Raw genomic sequence first — 18,457 nt, forward strand, 5'->3', positions numbered from 1 at the left:
GATGGCGGGGTTTAGGAGTTGGGATCAGGCTTATAGAAGTGGAGGCACGTCTAGAAGGGGGTGGGACACAAGCGATGGTGAGGTCTAGGAGTCAGGATTAGGCATATAGAAGTGGATACACATCTAGAAGAGGGTGGAGCAAAAGGGATAGTGAGGTCTAGGAGACGGGAGCAAGCTTATAGAAGTCAAAGCACAGCTAGAAGAGGGTGGGGCACAAGGGATGACGGGGTCTAGGAGTCAGGAGTATAAAAGTGGAAGTAAATCAGGTAGAGAATGGGCACAAAGCTATCCCAGCTATTGGGCACCCCTTACTCAAAGGCCACATGCTAGCTGTGTGGTCTTCCTCCATTAGAGATAAAACATGGTCCAACAACACATTCTGCATGCCTGATTTCAGAATATTTTTGGTGTTTTTTTGCTTTGTTACCTTCAGTGGTCTTACCACATTTTTTCTTGTGCAGTTGTAGCTGATGGTCTCTGGACCATCATATATGTTTTATTGTAAATCCTTAATATTTAAAAAAAAAGTTATACCTGAAAGTAAATATGATTCACATATTTCCCTTAGCATCTTCACTTGCAGCTGTGACAACCCTTTTCAAGGGAATGCTTTTAGGGTTCATATTGGTGGATAGCATGAAAAAGTAGCAAACAAAAGTTAAATTCACATAAACAAATTGGAACATTTCTGCATTTCCCTTTTCCTTTATACTTAAAAAGGGTTGTACGGGACTTTAACATTGATTGACAATCCTTTGGATAGGTCATCAATATCTGTTCAGTGGGGATGCGACACTTGACACCTTTCCCAATCAGCTGTTCTTGCTGCTGGCGGTGGAACTGCTCAGTAGCTGAGCTGTACAGCACAGCTCCATCAGGTAGTGGCCGCAGCCAGATACTGCACATCCACCTGCTGGGGATTCAAGTAGAAGGCGGGTGTGCAGCACCCAGCTGCTGCCACTATGCAGATGATGGAGCTGCGCGGTGCCAGGTGTCCCACCCGCACTGATCAAATATCGAAAACCAATCTTCAGGATGTGCCATCAACGTTAAAGTCCCAGACAAAACCTTTAATAGACACATTCCCTGGAGTCAGTACCTTGCTTACAGTTTACGTAGCCCTCTACATAATAAAGTATTGTGTCCTCTAGCATTTGCATGGAAGTCATGGTTATAGCCTTGGATAAGGTCTCATTTACCTTTTTTTATCTCCACAGGATGGAGGTACAGCATTACTGACTGCCTGTCAGCATGGACATTGTGGAGCAGCAGAAACCCTGTTAAAAAATGGAGCCAACATCCATGAGCAGCTTTGTGTATGTACTTATGAGCCAAAAAGCATTATTATGAATTACTATGAATTAATTTGCTGAAAACACATCAGACGGATGTCCACCAAGTGCGTTAACATTAAATCATTTTCAGTTACAAATATAGTAAATCAGAACTCATTCATAAAAGAGGTTTTCAATTTTTCCAACTATGCATTAAAATAACTATAATTTAAACCGTATAATACAGAATTGGTGCAAATATAAAAGTAACATACGGTAAATTCTAGGGAGCAGTCCTCCTGTTAGGCTCACTTTGTGAAGTGGACCACCTAAGCCCCAGATCCGGGTGGGTACGAGGATCACAGGCAGCTGGCAGTATGGCACATGGGGAGCGAGGATGAGGCAGCCTCTGGAATCTTGGAAGCAGGGCAGCACAGGTGAAGTCAGCAGGGCAGCAGGGACAGAAGCAGGTTAGCATGGTGTGCCAGGACAGGTATGTAACACTCAATGTATGAAAAGGGTGGTCCAAGACTTAAAAACAGATGACCTATCCTTAAAATAGGTACTCTTTTGGTGGGGGTCTGACACTGAGCAGCCTCACTGATCAACTGTTTGCAAGGTTGACCATTAATATCTGAAGCCTACCATACACATTAGATTATTATTGGCTGAACCTGCCATTACCGACAAGTTCGGCTGACAGTCTAATGTGTATGGGGCCGTCATGCAATTGATTGTCAGGGGAGTTAAGGATTCGGCATGTTCGTTATTAGAGTGCTGATCTTTATGTTCTATAAAGGATAAGCCTTCGTTAACAGAGATGTCTGTCAGCAGCTCTCTCATAGACAGAACAAGTGTGCTTGGAGGAGTGATAGTTCCTGAGTATGAAATAGATTACCAACAGGGTTGGACTGGTCCACCGGAGAACCCGAGGATTCTCCTTTGGGCCCAGGCGCTGACACCCGCTGGCATACTGGCCAGCAGCTGCCTAGGGCTCCCACTGCTCCAGAAGCCCCAGCCAGTGGCATGTTGCTAATAGCGGCACACTCAGCAGCTATGGGGCCCGGTGCCCGGTGAATATTCCCCATGGGCGTGGAGAGGAGTGAATATTCATTTCACTTTAATAGGGGGCAGTGTTAGCTGCAGGCTGAGGCTAACACTGCCTGCATGTAATGCCGGTGCGGCTGCATCAGGGCCCCGGAGGTGGGCCCCTGCAGAGTGGATATCCCTGAGGGCAATCGGTGGACAGGGAGCAATCCCTGCAGCTTGGAAGTGGAGCTGCAGGCATCCGATGCCGTCCTGCTTCCTGCCCACTGCCTGGTGCTTCCTGTCTGACACAGTGCAGCTGGATGACGTCATCATTCAGCACGCGGCTGTTTCAGACAGAAAGCTGCCAGTGATGGAGATGCTGCCGGTATGTGCTGCGACTGCGGGGAACATTCGGAGAGGTGAGTGGTGCTGTTTGTCTGTCTGCGTGTGTGTGTATGCGGTGCGGTGCTTTGTGTGTGTGTGTGACAGAGTGGTGCGGTGCTGTGTGTGTCGTGCTGTGTGTGTATTGGAGATGTGTGCATTGGAGATTGGCAATGATGTAGGTGATGGAGAGAGCAGTGGTGGGGGAGAAGGCAATGTTGATGGTGGTGAAAAGGAGGATGGGGTAGTGGGGGGAGGTAATGATGGAAGTGTTGAAATGGGCAATGATGGGGTTGTGGGGGAGAAGGTAATGATGGTTGTGGGCAGAGGCAATGATGGAGGTGTTGAAATGGGCAATGATGGAGGTGGTGGAATGAGCAATGATGGGGTGGTGGGAGGCAATGATGGAGGTGTTGAAATTGGCAAAGATGGGGGTGGAGGGGGAGAAAGCAATGATGATTGTGGTGGAAAGGACAATGATGGGGGGTGGGGGTAGGCAATGATGGAGGTGTTGAAATGGGCAATGATGGAGGTGGTGGAATGGGCAATGATGGGTTGGTGGGGGAGAAGGCAATGATGGTTGTGGGGGGAGGCAATGATGGGGTGTTGAAATGGGCAATGATGGGGGTGCTTGGGGAGAAAGCAATGATGGTTGTGGTGGAAAGGAGAATGATGGGGTGGTGGGGGTAGGCAATAATGGAGGTGTTGATCCACAAAGCCGGGTTCCCTCTGCAGCTTAATTCGGTAAGCGCTATAGCTTGCCGAATAAGAAGGAACCCGAGCAAATTCACCCCACTCTAGTCAGGAGTCACATGTGGCTCAGGGGCCCTTGATGTGCGGCTTGTGACTATCTCATTACTTGGTGAATTAGCACCAGGTCTAGCAAACAGCTATTATAAGCAGATTTTCAGATGATGACTTTTATGAGTAGCCGAGCACAGAAGAACATAATCTGGATGATCATATAGTGGCATCTGGGGGTGCAGAAATAAAGCATGGTAACTGGAGATAGGATGATATGGTCAGTCACAGGGGTGGCTGACGCTGGGTGTGATAATGTGGTGGGAGTTTGAGTTTGTAAGATGGAGTCCCCTGAGTGTAAGTATATGACCTCAGTGTGATTTCTGTGGGAAACTTTGGCTTTCATTATACCAGTAATGGGGGCTCTGGGTGTCACTTCTCGGGCTGTCTCCCAGGTGAATGTGTCTCTCAGGCCAGCGTCACACTTAACGTATGAAAAATCGGTCCAATTCTCTCTGCCGAGAGCCGCACGAGTGTTCTCCTTATGGTGATCTGTGTGTAATCCGTTTGCAATGCGATGATGCGATTTCCTCCCATCTATGTATCCATATGACATCCGAATGCAATCCATATGCAATGCAATTTAAACATGAGCTTTTACATACAGCAGTTCTCTGTAATTTACACATCGTTTTAAAGCAAAATAATCTTCAAAACACACACATATACTGTATATATTGTATATATATATATATATATATATATATATATATATATATATACAGTATATATCTATATGTATAATAGATAGATAGATTTAAAGCCGGCAAATGATCTGCCGCGTACAGTGTAATCACAGAGTGACGGGTTAGAATAGAATAGATAGAATAGATATATACACATAGAATACATATACGGCAAAAAAAGAGACCACTGTAAAATGTTCCGTTTGTCTGATTTTTCTCTTTATACGTATATTTTTGACTAAAATGTGAATTGTTCACTTATTCTATAAACTACTGACAACATGTCTCTGAATTTCCAAGCAATACATTTTGTATTTTTTTTTCTGAAAAGGAGAAATGGTTAAAATGAAAAAAAAAAAAGTGTTTTCAGACCTCAAATAATGCAAAGAAAACAAGTTCATAATCATTTAGCAACAACAATACTAATGTTTTAACTCAGGAACAGTTCAGAAATCAATATTTACATTTTACTCAAAAATAGACCTATAAAGAGAAAAATCAGAAAAACTGAACATTTTGCAGTGGTCTCTTAATTTTTGCCAGAGCTGTATATATACTTTTATTGTTTACTTTTATTTTTACATTAGAGCTGTGTCTTTAGTGGCTATATAGTTTTCCCACAATTTCTTTGAGTGTTTTTTTTAACATTTTTACCAATTTTATTGATTGTTTTATTACTTTTTTTATAACTTTAGTCCCACTATGGTACTTGTACTTTCAATGGTTAGATCACCGATCTCACACACTGCAATATTGCTGTATTGCAGTGCATTAGACCTGTCACACATTGAGTATTTGTTCAAAATTTTACATCAGTATCTGTAAGCCAAAATCAGGAGTGGAACAACCAGAGGAAAAGTTTAAGGCCGGAGACACACTGGTGCGAGAGACGGCCGAGTCTCGCTGGTTAAAAGCAAGCTGTGGCACCTGCACTCCGGAGCGGAGCGTGCGGCTCCATAGCAATACATGCAGCTGCACGCTCAGCTCCGGAATGCAGGTGCCACAGCTTGCTTTTAACCAGCGAGACTCGGCCGTCTCTCGCACCAGTGTGTCTCCGGCCTAATAGAAACACTTCACCACTTCTGCATTTCTGCATTTTTCACCTATTCCTGGTTTTGGCTTACGAATACTGGTGTAAGATAATGATCAAATACTGAACATGTAAGCATGGACTTACACATAGGCTATGTCTCCACGTTCAGGATGGCCGGCGGGATCGCCGCAGCGGCGAAGCCGCTCGGCGCTAAGCCCCGCCCCCTTTCTGGGACGCGATCATGCCGGATGTGTTAACTCTTCACATCCGGGATGATCGCTCGCTCCCATAGGGCCCTGTGATATGCCTTGCGGGGACGCTGCGTCCCCGCAAGGTGTACGGACATGCTGCGATCTGAAAAGACGCGCAGCATTTTCGGAGTCGCAGGGCCGCCGCGTGCGGGTTTCCACGCATAGTGGAGACGGGATTTCATAAAATCCCCTCCACTATGCTGGAACATCTGGATGCTGCTTTTTTGACGCTGCAGCTCTGCGCAGCGTCAAAAAAGCAGCGTTTCCTGACCGTGGAAACATACCCTAACACTTGGCCTGTTAGACCCTGCTTATGACCCAAGGCTATTACTTGGCTTTGGATTGACTTGGCAACTATTGGGACTCAGAGTGTCAATGGGGTTAAAAAGGAGCCCCCGTATTTTAGCCACCATCAACGGGGTTAAACAGCCACAATCAGTGCCAAAACAGATCATAGCTGATGCAGTAGGTTTAGCTAAAATATATGGGTGATACCTGCTGCATTTTCACCCATCAGTGCCTCTATTCACTTATTCCTCAGTTCATTTCAGCCTTTTTTACATTGCCGAGGTATAACACCCTTTATTGACTGTCAGTAAAAGGTGTATTGCCATTCATTACATGTTAAGCCACAATGAATATTAATGAGACTACAACCAGATTCATGTTTCTGAAACTGAGGGCTGCAGAAAACGGGGAGATCCTTATCCCAGCATTGGTTCACTTACTTGGATTTATCACTGGTTCTACTAGTCATCTCCAAAATTTTGTAACATTTAAGAGTGCTTTATGTAAAAAAAAAAAAAAAAAAAAAAAAAAAAGTCAAATACCTTTCTGAATTGTTTTTGTAACCATTCTTACTCTGCAGCATTTTTACAACACTTACCTAAAACTTTTGCACAGTACTGTACATTAATAAATACCTAGATTTTCAAGTACAAGGACTGTCTTGGATCAAAGTTCTGGGAACAAGCATCAATCATCATACTTTAATAAAATTGCTTTATTATAAAATGCATTTGGGTAATGTTTAAACAAACAAAATATCTGTTTATTATGTTAATTCAATATAATCTACGTTATTATTACTTGAAATGTAAAATCATCAGGTGACTTAATGTCTGAGGTTCCCTCCCGTACTGCTTGAAGGCTAGAATTACTATCTTCTGTAAAGTACAGGGAACAGACACTAAATATAAAGTTATGTATTTATACAAATTATAATAATCAGTTCAAGAACAGGCAAGTTTCTCTATGACATATCTTCATTTTATGAAACTGGCTTGCTAGGTTGATTTATATATTTTTTTTCTGCAGAGATAGATGATAGATGATAGATCGACAGAAAAAATAGAGCAGAGAGCAGCACCTGATCAATGGCAATAATTGGGTGCAAGGCTTCACAGGTGCATACCAGTTCTCATATTAGTAAAATCAAAGAAGCAGCACACCATCATTTTAGTGCAAAAAAGCTATTTTAATAGCCCATCTGTGCGTGTTCTTTCGGCTGTGTGTGAGCCTTTTTCAAGTCTTAGCTTTTTTTTGTACAAAAATGATGGTGTGCTGCTTCTTTGATTTTCCTAATAGATAGCTAGACAGCAGATAAATGTTAATGGTTCCATCCAGGGACTACTGCTTTATAAATAGTCTGGACCCATGCTATCCCTCAGTAGTTGGCTGCCGTTCTCACAAGATGCTCCCAATGGATGTTGATGCCAGGCACTGCTCTGAGTATAGAAAAGAGCGGTGCTGATCTGGGAGGTGAACATCACTACTTTGTTTTCCATCTCCATGCGCTCAATAATAAAGGGTTGTCCAATAGCGGAAACCTCTTTTTAAGGGCTCTTTCAAAAGTCTGCAATCATCGGTCCGATTTGGGATCACAATGTACAGACTGGCCGCACATCTCCCAACTTCGTGCATGATAGCCTCATAAAAATTTCTGAAACTGTCATGCTTGGGATTGGGAGATGTGCGGCCAGTCCATGCATTGCAATCCGAGATAGAACCGATGATCACAGACGTCTGAAAGAGCCCTAACTCATCAAAAAATAATTTCTGTTATAATAGACTGCTCAACATTGAAATGTTCCAAGAAATAAAAATCATGTAATTATGAAAATAACAGGATCAATAGATATGCAAATAAGAAAAAACAGAAACAAAATGTTCTAAATAACTCTATTCAGTATTGAGTATGTGCGTCATGCACAGAGATCCCAGTGCTTGCCCACCTTTGAATGTTGTCAGTGTTGTTATTAATGGTTTCCTGAGCAATGTTCTGCCACACTAATTGCATTTCGGTAAACAAATCATCAAGATCCATTGCTGGCAGCTCCATTAGTAATTTTTGAACAGTGAGGTCCCAGGTCCCAGGGAATTGTAGCACATTTTAGCCATGCAGGCTAGTCAAAGTAGCACGAGCATTGTCTGGCGTCGTCATGTTGAAAAATGGCTCTTTGGATACTTTGGAGAATTGCCTGTTGTGAATTTGCTTTTTGCTCCCTCTAGTGGTTACTAGTTTTTTGACTCTGGTTTTTCTGTCATTCCTTTTATCCGCACCTGGGTCGTTAGTTAGGGGTGTTGCTATATAAGCTCCCTGGACCTTCAGTTCAATGCCTGGCAACGTAGTTATCAGAGCTAGTCTGCTGTGCTCTTGTCTACTGATCCTGGTTCCAAGTTATATCAGCTAAGTCTGCCTTTTGCTTTTTGCTATTTGTTTTGGTTTTGTATTTTTGTCCAGCTTGTTCCTAATCTACATCCTGACCTTTGCTGGAAGCTCTAGGGGGCTGGTGTTCTCCCCCCGGACCGTTAGACGGTTCGGGGGTTCTTGAATTTCCAGTGTGGATTTTGATAGGGTTTTTGTTGACCATATAAGTTACCTTTCTTTATTCTGCTATCAGTAAGCGGGCCTCTCTGTGCTAAACCTGGTTCATTTCTGTGTTTGTCATTTCCTCTTACCTCACCGTCATTATTTGTGGGGGGCTTCTATCCAGCTTTGGGGTCCCCTTCTCTGGAGGCAAGAAAGGTCTTTGTTTTCCTCTACTAGGGGTAGCTAGATTCTCCGGCTGGCGCGTGTCATCTAGAATCAACGTAGGAATGATCCCCGGCTACTTCTAGTGTTGGCGTTAGGAGTAGATATATGGTCAACCCAGTTACCACTGCCCTATGAGCTGGATTTTTGTATTCTGCAGACTTCCACGTTCCTCTGAGACCCTCGCCATTGGGGTCATAACAGTTCAGACCCTCGCCATTGGGGTCATAACAGTTTGCCAGGCCAGTATTAAATGTTTAATGCATTGCAGAAGAGGGATTATAAGAAAGAAGATTCTGAGTTTGTCAAGGGCTCAAAGTGTCTCTTTGGTGTACAGAAGGTTCCCTTTTTGGGGTTCATTTTTTCCCCTTCTGCTGTGGAGATGGACCCAGTCAAGGTCCGAGCTATTCTTGATTGGACTCAGCCCTCGTCAGTTAAGAGTCTTCAGAAGTTCTTGGGCTTCGCTAACTTCTACCGTCGTTTTATCCTGTCATGGCGTTTGTAGATTCAGGTGCTGCCCTGAGTCTCATGGATCTCTCATTTGCTAAGCGCTGTGGATTTACTCTTGAACCATTAGAAAATCCTATTCCTCTTAGGGGTATTGATGCTACACCATTGGCAGCAAATAAACCGCAGTATTGGACTCAGGTTACCATGTGCATGACTCCTGAACACCGCGAGGTGATACGTTTCCTGGTTTTACATAAAATGCATGATTTGGTCGTTTTAGGGCTGCCATGGTTACAGACCCATAATCCAGTCCTGGACTGGAAGGCTATGTCAGTCTCAAGTTGGGGCTGTCGTGGTATTCATGAGGATTCCCTGCCTGTGTCTATTGCTTCTTCTACGCCTTCGGAAGTTCCGGAGTATTTGTCTGATTATCAGGATGTCTTCAGTGAGTCTGAGTCCAGTGCACTGCCTCCTCATAGGGACTGTGACTGTGCTATAGATTTGATCCCAGGCAGTAAATTTCCTAAGGGAAGACTGTTTAATCTGTCGGTACCTGAACATACCGCTATGCGTTCATATATCAAGGAGTCTCTGGAAAAAGGACATATTCGTCCGTCTTCTTCCCCTCTTGGTGCGGGATTCTTTTTTGTGGCAAAAAAGGACGGATCTTTGAGACCTTGTATTGATTATCGGCTTTTAAATAAGATCACTGTCAAATTTCAGTATCCTTTACCGCTGTTGTCTGACTTGTTTGCCCGGATTAAGGGTGCCAAGTGGTTCACCAAGATAGACCTTCGTGGTGCGTACAACCTTGTGCGCATTAAGCAAGGTGATGAATGGAAAACCGCATTCAATACGCCCGAAGGTCATTTTGAGTACTTGGTGATGCCTTTTGGGCTCTCCAATGCGCCTTCAGTTTTTCAGTCCTTTATGCATGACATTTTCCGGAAGTATCTGGATAAATTTTTGATTGTTTATCTGGATGATATTTTGGTTTTTTCTGATAATTGGGATTCGCATGTGGAGCAGGTCAGGTTGGTCTTTAAAATTTTGCGTGAAAATTCTTTGTTTGTCAAGGGCTCAAAGTGTCTCTTTGGTGTACAGAAGGTTCCCTTTTTGGGGTTCATTTTTTCCCCTTCTGCTGTGGAGATGGACCCAGTCAAGGTCCGAGCTATTCTTGATTGGACTCAGCCCTCGTCAGTTAAGAGTCTTCAGAAGTTCTTGGGCTTCGCTAACTTCTACCGTCGTTTTATCGCTAATTTTTCTAGCATTGTGAAACCTTTGACGGATATGACCAAGAAGGGCTCCGATGTAGCTAACTGGGCTCCTGCTGCCGTGGAGGCTTTCCAGGAGTTGAAACGCCGGTTTACTTCGGCGCCTGTTTTGTGCCAGCCTGACGTCTCACTTCCCTTTCAGGTTGAGGTGGATGCTTCGGAGATTGGGGCAGGGGCCGTTTTGTCGCAGAGAGGCCCTGGTTGCTCTGTTATGAAGCCTTGTGCCTTTTTCTCTAGGAAATTTTCGCCTGCCGAGCGAAATTATGATGTGGGCAATCGGGAGTTGTTGGCCATGAAATGGGCATTTGAGGAGTGGCGTCATTGGCTCGAGGGTGCTAAGCATCGTGTGGTGGTCTTGACTGATCACAAAAATCTGATGTATCTCGAGTCTGCTAAATGCCTTAATCCGAGACAGGCCCGCTGGTCATTGTTTTTCTCCCGCTTTGATTTTGTTGTCTCGTATTTACCAGGTTCAAAGAATGTGAAGGCCGATGCTCTTTCTAGGAGCTTTGTGCCTGATGCTCCTGGAGTCGCTGATCCTGTTGGTATTCTTAAAGATGGAGTTATCTTGTCAGCTATTTCTCCGGATCTGCGACGTGTGTTGCAGAGATTTCAGGCTGATAGGCCTGAGTCTTGTCCACCTGACAGACTGTTTGTCCCGGATAAGTGGACCAGCAGAGTCATTTCCGAGGTTCATTCCTCGGTGTTGGCAGGTCACCCGGGAATTTTTGGCACCAGAGATCTGGTGGCCAGGTCCTTTTGGTGGCCTTCCTTGTCAAGGGATGTGCGGTCATTTGTGCAGTCCTGTGGGACTTGTGCTCGAGCTAAGCCTTGCTGTTCTCGTGCCAGCGGTTTGCTCTTGCCCTTGCCTGTCCCGAAGAGACCTTGGACACATATCTCCATGGATTTCATTTCTGATCTTCCGCTATCTCAGGGCATGTCCGTTATCTGGGTGATATGTGATCGCTTCTCCAAGATGGTCCATTTGGTTCCTTTGCCTAAGCTGCCTTCCTCTTCTGATCTGGTTCCTGTGTTTTTCCAGAACGTGGTTCGTTTGCACGGCATCCCTGAGAATATTGTGTCAGACAGAGGATCCCAGTTCGTTTCCAGGTTCTGGCGATCCTTTTGTAGTAGGATGGGCATTGATTTGTCGTTTTCGTCTGCTTTCCATCCTCAGACTAATGGACAGACGGAGCGAACCAATCAGACTTTGGAGGCTTATTTGAGGTGTTTTGTCTCTGCTGATCAGGACGATTGGGTGACATTCTTGCCGTTGGCTGAGTTTGCCCTTAATAATCGGGCTAGTTCCGCCACCTTGGTTTCGCCTTTTTTCTGCAACTCTGGTTTCCATCCTCGCTTTTCTTCGGGTCATGTGGAGCCTTCTGACTGTCCTGGGGTGGATTCTGTGGTGGATAGGTTGCAGCAGATCTGGAATCATGTGGTGGACAACTTGAAGTTGTCACAGGAGAAGGCTCAGCGCTTTGCCAACCGCCGCCGCGGTGTGGGTCCCCGACTACGCGTTGGGGATTTGGTGTGGCTTTCTTCCCGCTTTGTTCCTATGAAGGTCGCCTCTCCAGGCGGAGGCTTCAGTACCTGGTCAAGTGGAAGGGCTATGGTCAGGAGGATAATTCCTGGGTGGTCGCCTCTGATGTTCATGCGGCCGATTTAGTTCGTGCCTTTCATGCCGCTCATCCTGATCGCCCTGGTGGTCGTGGTGAGGGTTCGGTGACCCCTCACTAAGGGGGGGGTACTGTTGTGAATTTGCTTTTTGCTCCCTCTAGTGGTTACTGTTGTGAATTTGGATTCTGGGCTCCCCCGGTGGCTACTGGTGGAATTGAACTGGTGTCTTCATCTTCTCTGTTCACCTGTTCCCATCAAGATGTGGGAGTCGCTATATAACCTTGCTGCTCTGTTAGTTGCTTGCCGGTCAACAATGTTATCAGAAGCCTCTCTGTGCTTGTTCCTGCTCCTAGACAACTACTAGATAAGTTGGACTCTTGTCCATGTTTGTTTTTGCATTTTGTTCCAGTTCACAGCTGTAGTTTCGTTACTGTGTCTGGAAAGCTCTTGTGAACGGGAATTGCCACTCTGGTGTTATGAGTTAATGCCAGAGTTTTAAAGTAATTTCTGGATGGTGTTTTTGATAGGGTTTTCAGCTGACCATGAAAGTGTCCTTTCTGTCTTCTGCTATGTAGTAAGTGGACCTCAAATTTGCTAAACCTATTTTCATACTACGTTTGTTATTTCATCTCAACTCACCGCCAATACATGTGGGGGGCCTCTGTCTCCTTTCGGGGTATTTCTCTAGAGGTGAGCTAGGACTAATATTTTCCTCTGCTAGCTTTATTTAGTCCTCCGGCTGGGCTGGGCATCTAGAATCAACGTAGGCATGCTACCCGGCCACTGCTAGTTGTGCGTTAGGTTTAGTTCATGGTCAGCTCAGTTCCCATCTTCCAAGAGCTAGTTCCTATATATGCTTATGCTATGTTCTCTTGCCATTGAGATCATGACAGTTTGACCGGCCCGCAAAGTGTTAATTGTTTGGGCTGAAGCAGGAGAAAAAGAAGTGTTGAAGGGAAATTTTTTTTTTTTCCCCTCAGAGTTTTGCTGCCTAGCCCTTAATTGCTGTCTAGCTGCTTCTTACCTCCTCTTAACCCTTGAATGGCTCTGTGTCCACCTGTTTGTAATGGATCTTCAGAGTGTAACTGCAGGTTTGAATAATCTCGCCACGAAGGTACAAAATTTGCAAGATTTTGTTTGTCATGCATCTGTATCTGAGCCGAGAATTCCTTTGCCGGAATTTTTCTCGGGGAATAGATCCGGGTTTCAGAATTTTCGAAATAATTGCAAATTATTTTTGTCTCTGAAATCTCGCTCTGCCGGAGACCCTGCACAGCAGGTCAGGATTGTGATTTCCTTGCTCCGGGGCGACCCTCAAGACTGGGCTTTTTCATTGACACCAGGGGATCCTGCGTTGCTCAATGTGGATGCGTTTTTTCTGGCCTTGGGGTTGCTTTATGACGAACCTCATTTGGAGCTTCAGGCAGAAAAAACTTTGATGTCCCTATCTCAGGGGCAAGATGAAGCGGAAATTTACTGCCAAAGATTCCGTAAATGGTCTGTGCTTACTCAGTGGAATGAGTGCGCCCTGGCGGCGACTTTCAGAGAGGGTCTCTCTGATGCCATTAAGGATGTTATGGTGGGGTTCCCTGTGCCTGCGGGTCTGAATGAGTCCATGACAATGGCTATTCAGATCGATAGGCGTTTGCGGGAGCGCAAACCAGTGCACCATCTGGCGGTGTCCACTGAGAAGTCGCCAGAGAGTATGCAGTGTGATAGAATTCTGTCCCGAAGCGAGCGGCAGAATTTTAGACGGAAAAATGGGTTGTGTTTCTATTGTGGTGATTCTACTCATGTTATATCAGCATGCTCTAAGCGCACTAAAAAGCTTGGTAAATCTGTTTCCATTTGCACCTTACCGTCTAAATTTATTCTATCTGTGACCCTGATTTGCTCTTTGTCATCTATTACCACGGACGCCTATGTCGACTCTGGCGCCGCTTTGAGTCTTATGGATTGGTCCTTTGCCAAACGCTGTGGGTATGATTTAGAGCCTTTGGAGACTCCTATTCCTCTGAAGGGGATTGACTCCACCCCATTGGCTAATAATAAACCACAATACTGGACACAAGTAACTATGCGTATTAATCCGGATCACCAGGAGATTATTCGTTTTCTGGTGCTGTATAATCTACATGATGATTTGGTGCTAGGATTGCCTTGGCTGCAATCTCACAACCCAGTCCTCGACTGGAGAGCTATGTCTGTGTTGAGCTGGGGATGTAAGGGGGCTCATGGGGATGTACCTGTGGTTTCCATTTCATCATCCATTCCCTCTGAAATTCCTGAGTTCCTGTCTGACTATCGTGACGTCTTTGAAGAATCCAAGCTTGGTTCGTTACCTCCGCACCGAGAGTGCGATTGTGCCATAGATTTAATCCCGGGTAGTAAATACCCAAAGGGTCGTTTATTTAATCTGTCTGTGCCTGAACATGCTGCTATGCGAGAATATATAAAGGAGTCCTTGGAAAAGGGACATATTCGTCCATCGTCATCTCCCTTAGGAGCCGGTTTTTTCTTTGTGTCAAAAAAAGACGGCTCTTTGAGACCATGTATTGATTATCGGCTTTTGAATAAAATCACTGTTAAATATCAATACCCATTGCCGTTGCTGACTGATTTGTTTGCTCGCATAAAGGGGGCCAAGTGGTTCTCTAAGATTGACCTTCGTGGGGCGTATAATTTGGTGCGAATCAGGCAGGGGGATGAGTGGAAAACCGCATTTAATACGCCCGAGGGCCACTTTGAGTATTTAGTGATGCCTTTTGGTCTTTCTAATGCTCCGTCAGTTTTCCAGTCCTTTATGCATGATATTTTTCGCGATTATTTGGATAAATTTATGATTGTGTATCTGGATGATATTCTGATTTTTTCGGATGACTGGGACTCTCATGTCCAGCAAGTCAGGAGGGTTTTTCAGGTTTTGCGGTCTAATTCTTTGTGTGTGAAGGGTTCGAAGTGTGTTTTTGGGGTACAGAGGATTTCCTTTTTGGGATATATTTTTTCCCCCTCTTCCATTGAAATGGATCCTGTCAAGGTTCAAGCTATTTGTGATTGGACGCAGCCCTCTTCTCTTAAGAGTCTTCAGAAATTTTTGGGCTTTGCTAACTTTTATCGTCGATTTATTGCTGGTTTTTCGGATATTGCTAAGCCATTGACCGATTTGACTAAGAAGGGTGCTGATGTTGCTGATTGGTCCCCTGATGCTGTGGAGGCCTTTCGGGAGCTTAAGCGCCGTTTTTCCTCTGCCCCTGTGTTGCGTCAGCCTGATGTTGCTCTACCTTTTCAGGTTGAGGTCGACGCTTCTGAGATCGGAGCTGGGGCAGTGTTGTCGCAGAAAAGTTCTGACTGCTCCGTGATGAGGCCTTGTGCCTTCTTTTCCCGTAAATTTTCGCCCGCTGAGCGGAATTATGATGTTGGGAATCGGGAGCTTTTGGCCATGAAGTGGGCTTTTGAGGAGTGGCGCCATTGGCTTGAGGGGGCCAGACATCAGGTGGTGGTATTGACTGACCACAAAAATTTGATTTATCTTGAGACCGCCAGGCGCCTGAATCCTAGACAGGCGCGCTGGTCATTATTTTTCTCTCGGTTTAATTTTGTGGTGTCATACCTACCGGGTTCTAAGAATGTTAAGGCGGATGCCCTTTCTAGGAGTTTTGAGCCTGACTCGCCTGGTAACTCTGAGCCCACAGGTATCCTTAAGGATGGAGTGGTATTGTCAGCCGTTTCTCCAGACCTGCGGCGGGCCTTGCAGGAGTTTCAGGCGGAGAGACCTGATCGTTGCCCACCTGATAAACTGTTTGTTCCTGATGATTGGACCAGTAGAGTCATCTCTGAGGTTCATTCTTCTGCGTTGGCAGGTCATCCTGGCATTTTTGGTACCAGGGATTTGGTGGCAAGGTCCTTCTGGTGGCCTTCCCTGTCACGAGATGTGCGAGGCTTTGTGCAGTCTTGTGACGTTTGTGCTCGGGCCAAGCCTTGTTGTTCTCGGGCTAGTGGATTATTGTTGCCCTTGCCTATTCCTAAGAGGCCTTGGACGCACATCTCGATGGATTTTATTTCAGATCTGCCTGTTTCTCAGAAGATGTCTGTCATCTGGGTGGTGTGTGACCGTTTTTCTAAGATGGTCCATTTGGTTCCTCTGCCCAAGTTACCTTCTTCTTCCGAGTTGGTTCCTCTGTTTTTTCAAAATGTTGTTCGTTTGCATGGTATTCCTGAGAATATCGTTTCTGACAGAGGGACCCAATTCGTGTCTAGATTTTGGCGGGCATTCTGTGCTAGGATGGGCATAGATTTATCTTTTTCGTCCGCTTTCCATCCTCAGACGAATGGCCAGACCGAGCGGATTAATCAGACCCTGGAGACATATCTGAGGTGTTTTGTGTCTGCTGACCAGGATGATTGGGTTGCTTTTTTGCCATTGGCGGAGTTCGCTCTCAATAATCGGGCCAGCTCTGCCACTTTGGTGTCCCCGTTTTTCTGTAATTCGGGGTTTCATCCTCGATTTTCCTCTGGTCAGGTGGAATCTTCGGATTGTCCTGGAGTGGATGCTGTGGTGGAGAGATTGCATCAGATCTGGGGGCAGGTGGTGGACAATTTGAGGTTGTCCCAGGAGAAGACTCAGCTTTTTGCCAACCGCCACCGTCGTGTTGGTCCTCGGCTTTCTGTTGGGGATTTGGTGTGGTTGTCTTCTCGTTTTGTCCCTATGAGGGTCTCTTCTCCTAAGTTTAAGCCTCGGTTTATCGGCCCGTATAAGATATTGGAGATTCTTAACCCTGTTTCCTTCCGTTTGGACCTCCCTGCATCCTTTTCTATTCATAACGTTTTTCATCGGTCATTATTGCGCAGGTATGAGGTACCGGTTGTGCCTTCCGTTGAGCCTCCTGCTCCGGTGTTGGTTGAGGGTGAGTTGGAGTACGTTGTGGAGAAAATCTTGGACTCTCGTGTTTCCAGACGGAGACTCCAGTATCTGGTCAAGTGGAAGGGATACGGCCAGGAGGATAATTCTTGGGTGAATGCATCTGATGTTCATGCCTCCGATCTGGTTCGTGCCTTTCATAGGGCCCATCCTGATCGCCCTGGTGGTTCTGGTGAGGGTTCGGTGCCCCCTCCTTGAGGGGGGGGTACTGTTGTGAATTTGGATTCTGGGCTCCCCCGGTGGCTACTGGTGGAATTGAACTGGTGTCTTCATCTTCTCTGTTCACCTGTTCCCATCAAGATGTGGGAGTCGCTATATAACCTTGCTGCTCTGTTAGTTGCTTGCCGGTCAACAATGTTATCAGAAGCCTCTCTGTGCTTGTTCCTGCTCCTAGACAACTACTAGATAAGTTGGACTCTTGTCCATGTTTGTTTTTGCATTTTGTTCCAGTTCACAGCTGTAGTTTCGTTACTGTGTCTGGAAAGCTCTTGTGAACGGGAATTGCCACTCTGGTGTTATGAGTTAATGCCAGAGTTTTAAAGTAATTTCTGGATGGTGTTTTTGATAGGGTTTTCAGCTGACCATGAAAGTGTCCTTTCTGTCTTCTGCTATGTAGTAAGTGGACCTCAAATTTGCTAAACCTATTTTCATACTACGTTTGTTATTTCATCTCAACTCACCGCCAATACATGTGGGGGGCCTCTGTCTCCTTTCGGGGTATTTCTCTAGAGGTGAGCTAGGACTAATATTTTCCTCTGCTAGCTTTATTTAGTCCTCCGGCTGGGCTGGGCATCTAGAATCAACGTAGGCATGCTACCCGGCCACTGCTAGTTGTGCGTTAGGTTTAGTTCATGGTCAGCTCAGTTCCCATCTTCCAAGAGCTAGTTCCTATATATGCTTATGCTATGTTCTCTTGCCATTGAGATCATGACAGGTTACTAGTTTTTTGACTCTGGTTTTTCTGTCATTCCTTTTATCCGCACCTGGGTCGTTAGTTAGGGGTGTTGCTATATAAGCTCCCTGGACCTTCAGTTCAATGCCTGGCAACGTAGTTATCAGAGCTAGTCTGCTGTGCTCTTGTCTACTGATCCTGGTTCCAAGTTATATCAGCTAAGTCTGCCTTTTGCTTTTTGCTATTTGTTTTGGTTTTGTATTTTTGTCCAGCTTGTTCCTAATCTATATCCTGACCTTTGCTGGAAGCTCTAGGGGGCTGGTGTTCTCCCCCCGGACCGTTAGACGGTTCGGGGGTTCTTGAATTTCCAGTGTGGATTTTGATAGGGTTTTTGTTGACCATATAAGTTACCTTTCTTTATTCTGCTATCAGTAAGCGGGCCTCTCTGTGCTAAACCTGGTTCATTTCTGTGTTTGTCATTTCCTCTTACCTCACCGTCATTATTTGTGGGGGGCTTCTATCCAGCTTTGGGGTCCCCTTCTCTGGAGGCAAGAAAGGTCTTTGTTTTCCTCTACTAGGGGTAGCTAGATTCTCCGGCTGGCGCGTGTCATCTAGAATCAACGTAGGAATGATCCCCGGCTACTTCTAGTGTTGGCGTTAGGAGTAGATATATGGTCAACCCAGTTACCACTGCCCTATGAGCTGGATTTTTGTATTCTGCAGACTTCCACGTTCCTCTGAGACCCTCGCCATTGGGGTCATAACAATTGCCCATGCCACTAGTTTCACCATGAAATCAATGTAATCACAAGCT

The 18,457-nt window shown here is 45.4% G+C and overlaps 1 protein-coding gene across 3 annotated transcripts in view; it reads left to right on the forward strand.

The window, feature by feature from the left end:
- The window catches only part of ANKRD29 (ankyrin repeat domain 29), a 127,838-nt gene that overhangs the window by 70,444 nt on the left and 38,937 nt on the right, over nt 1-18,457 (forward strand). For 2 of the 3 annotated variants that reach the window (XM_077267704.1, XM_077267703.1), the window contains exon 5: nt 1,218-1,316. The exons of the other annotated variant lie outside the window; for it this stretch is intronic. In XM_077267704.1, the coding sequence (XP_077123819.1) occupies nt 1,218-1,316 (99 nt within the window). The remainder of the gene's footprint in view (nt 1-1,217; nt 1,317-18,457) is intronic. 3 annotated transcript variants of the gene reach the window in all.

The sequence above is a fragment of the Ranitomeya variabilis genome, chromosome 6, assembly GCF_051348905.1.
Source record: "Ranitomeya variabilis isolate aRanVar5 chromosome 6, aRanVar5.hap1, whole genome shotgun sequence".
In the NCBI taxonomy this organism is placed as follows: Eukaryota; Metazoa; Chordata; class Amphibia; order Anura; family Dendrobatidae; genus Ranitomeya; species Ranitomeya variabilis.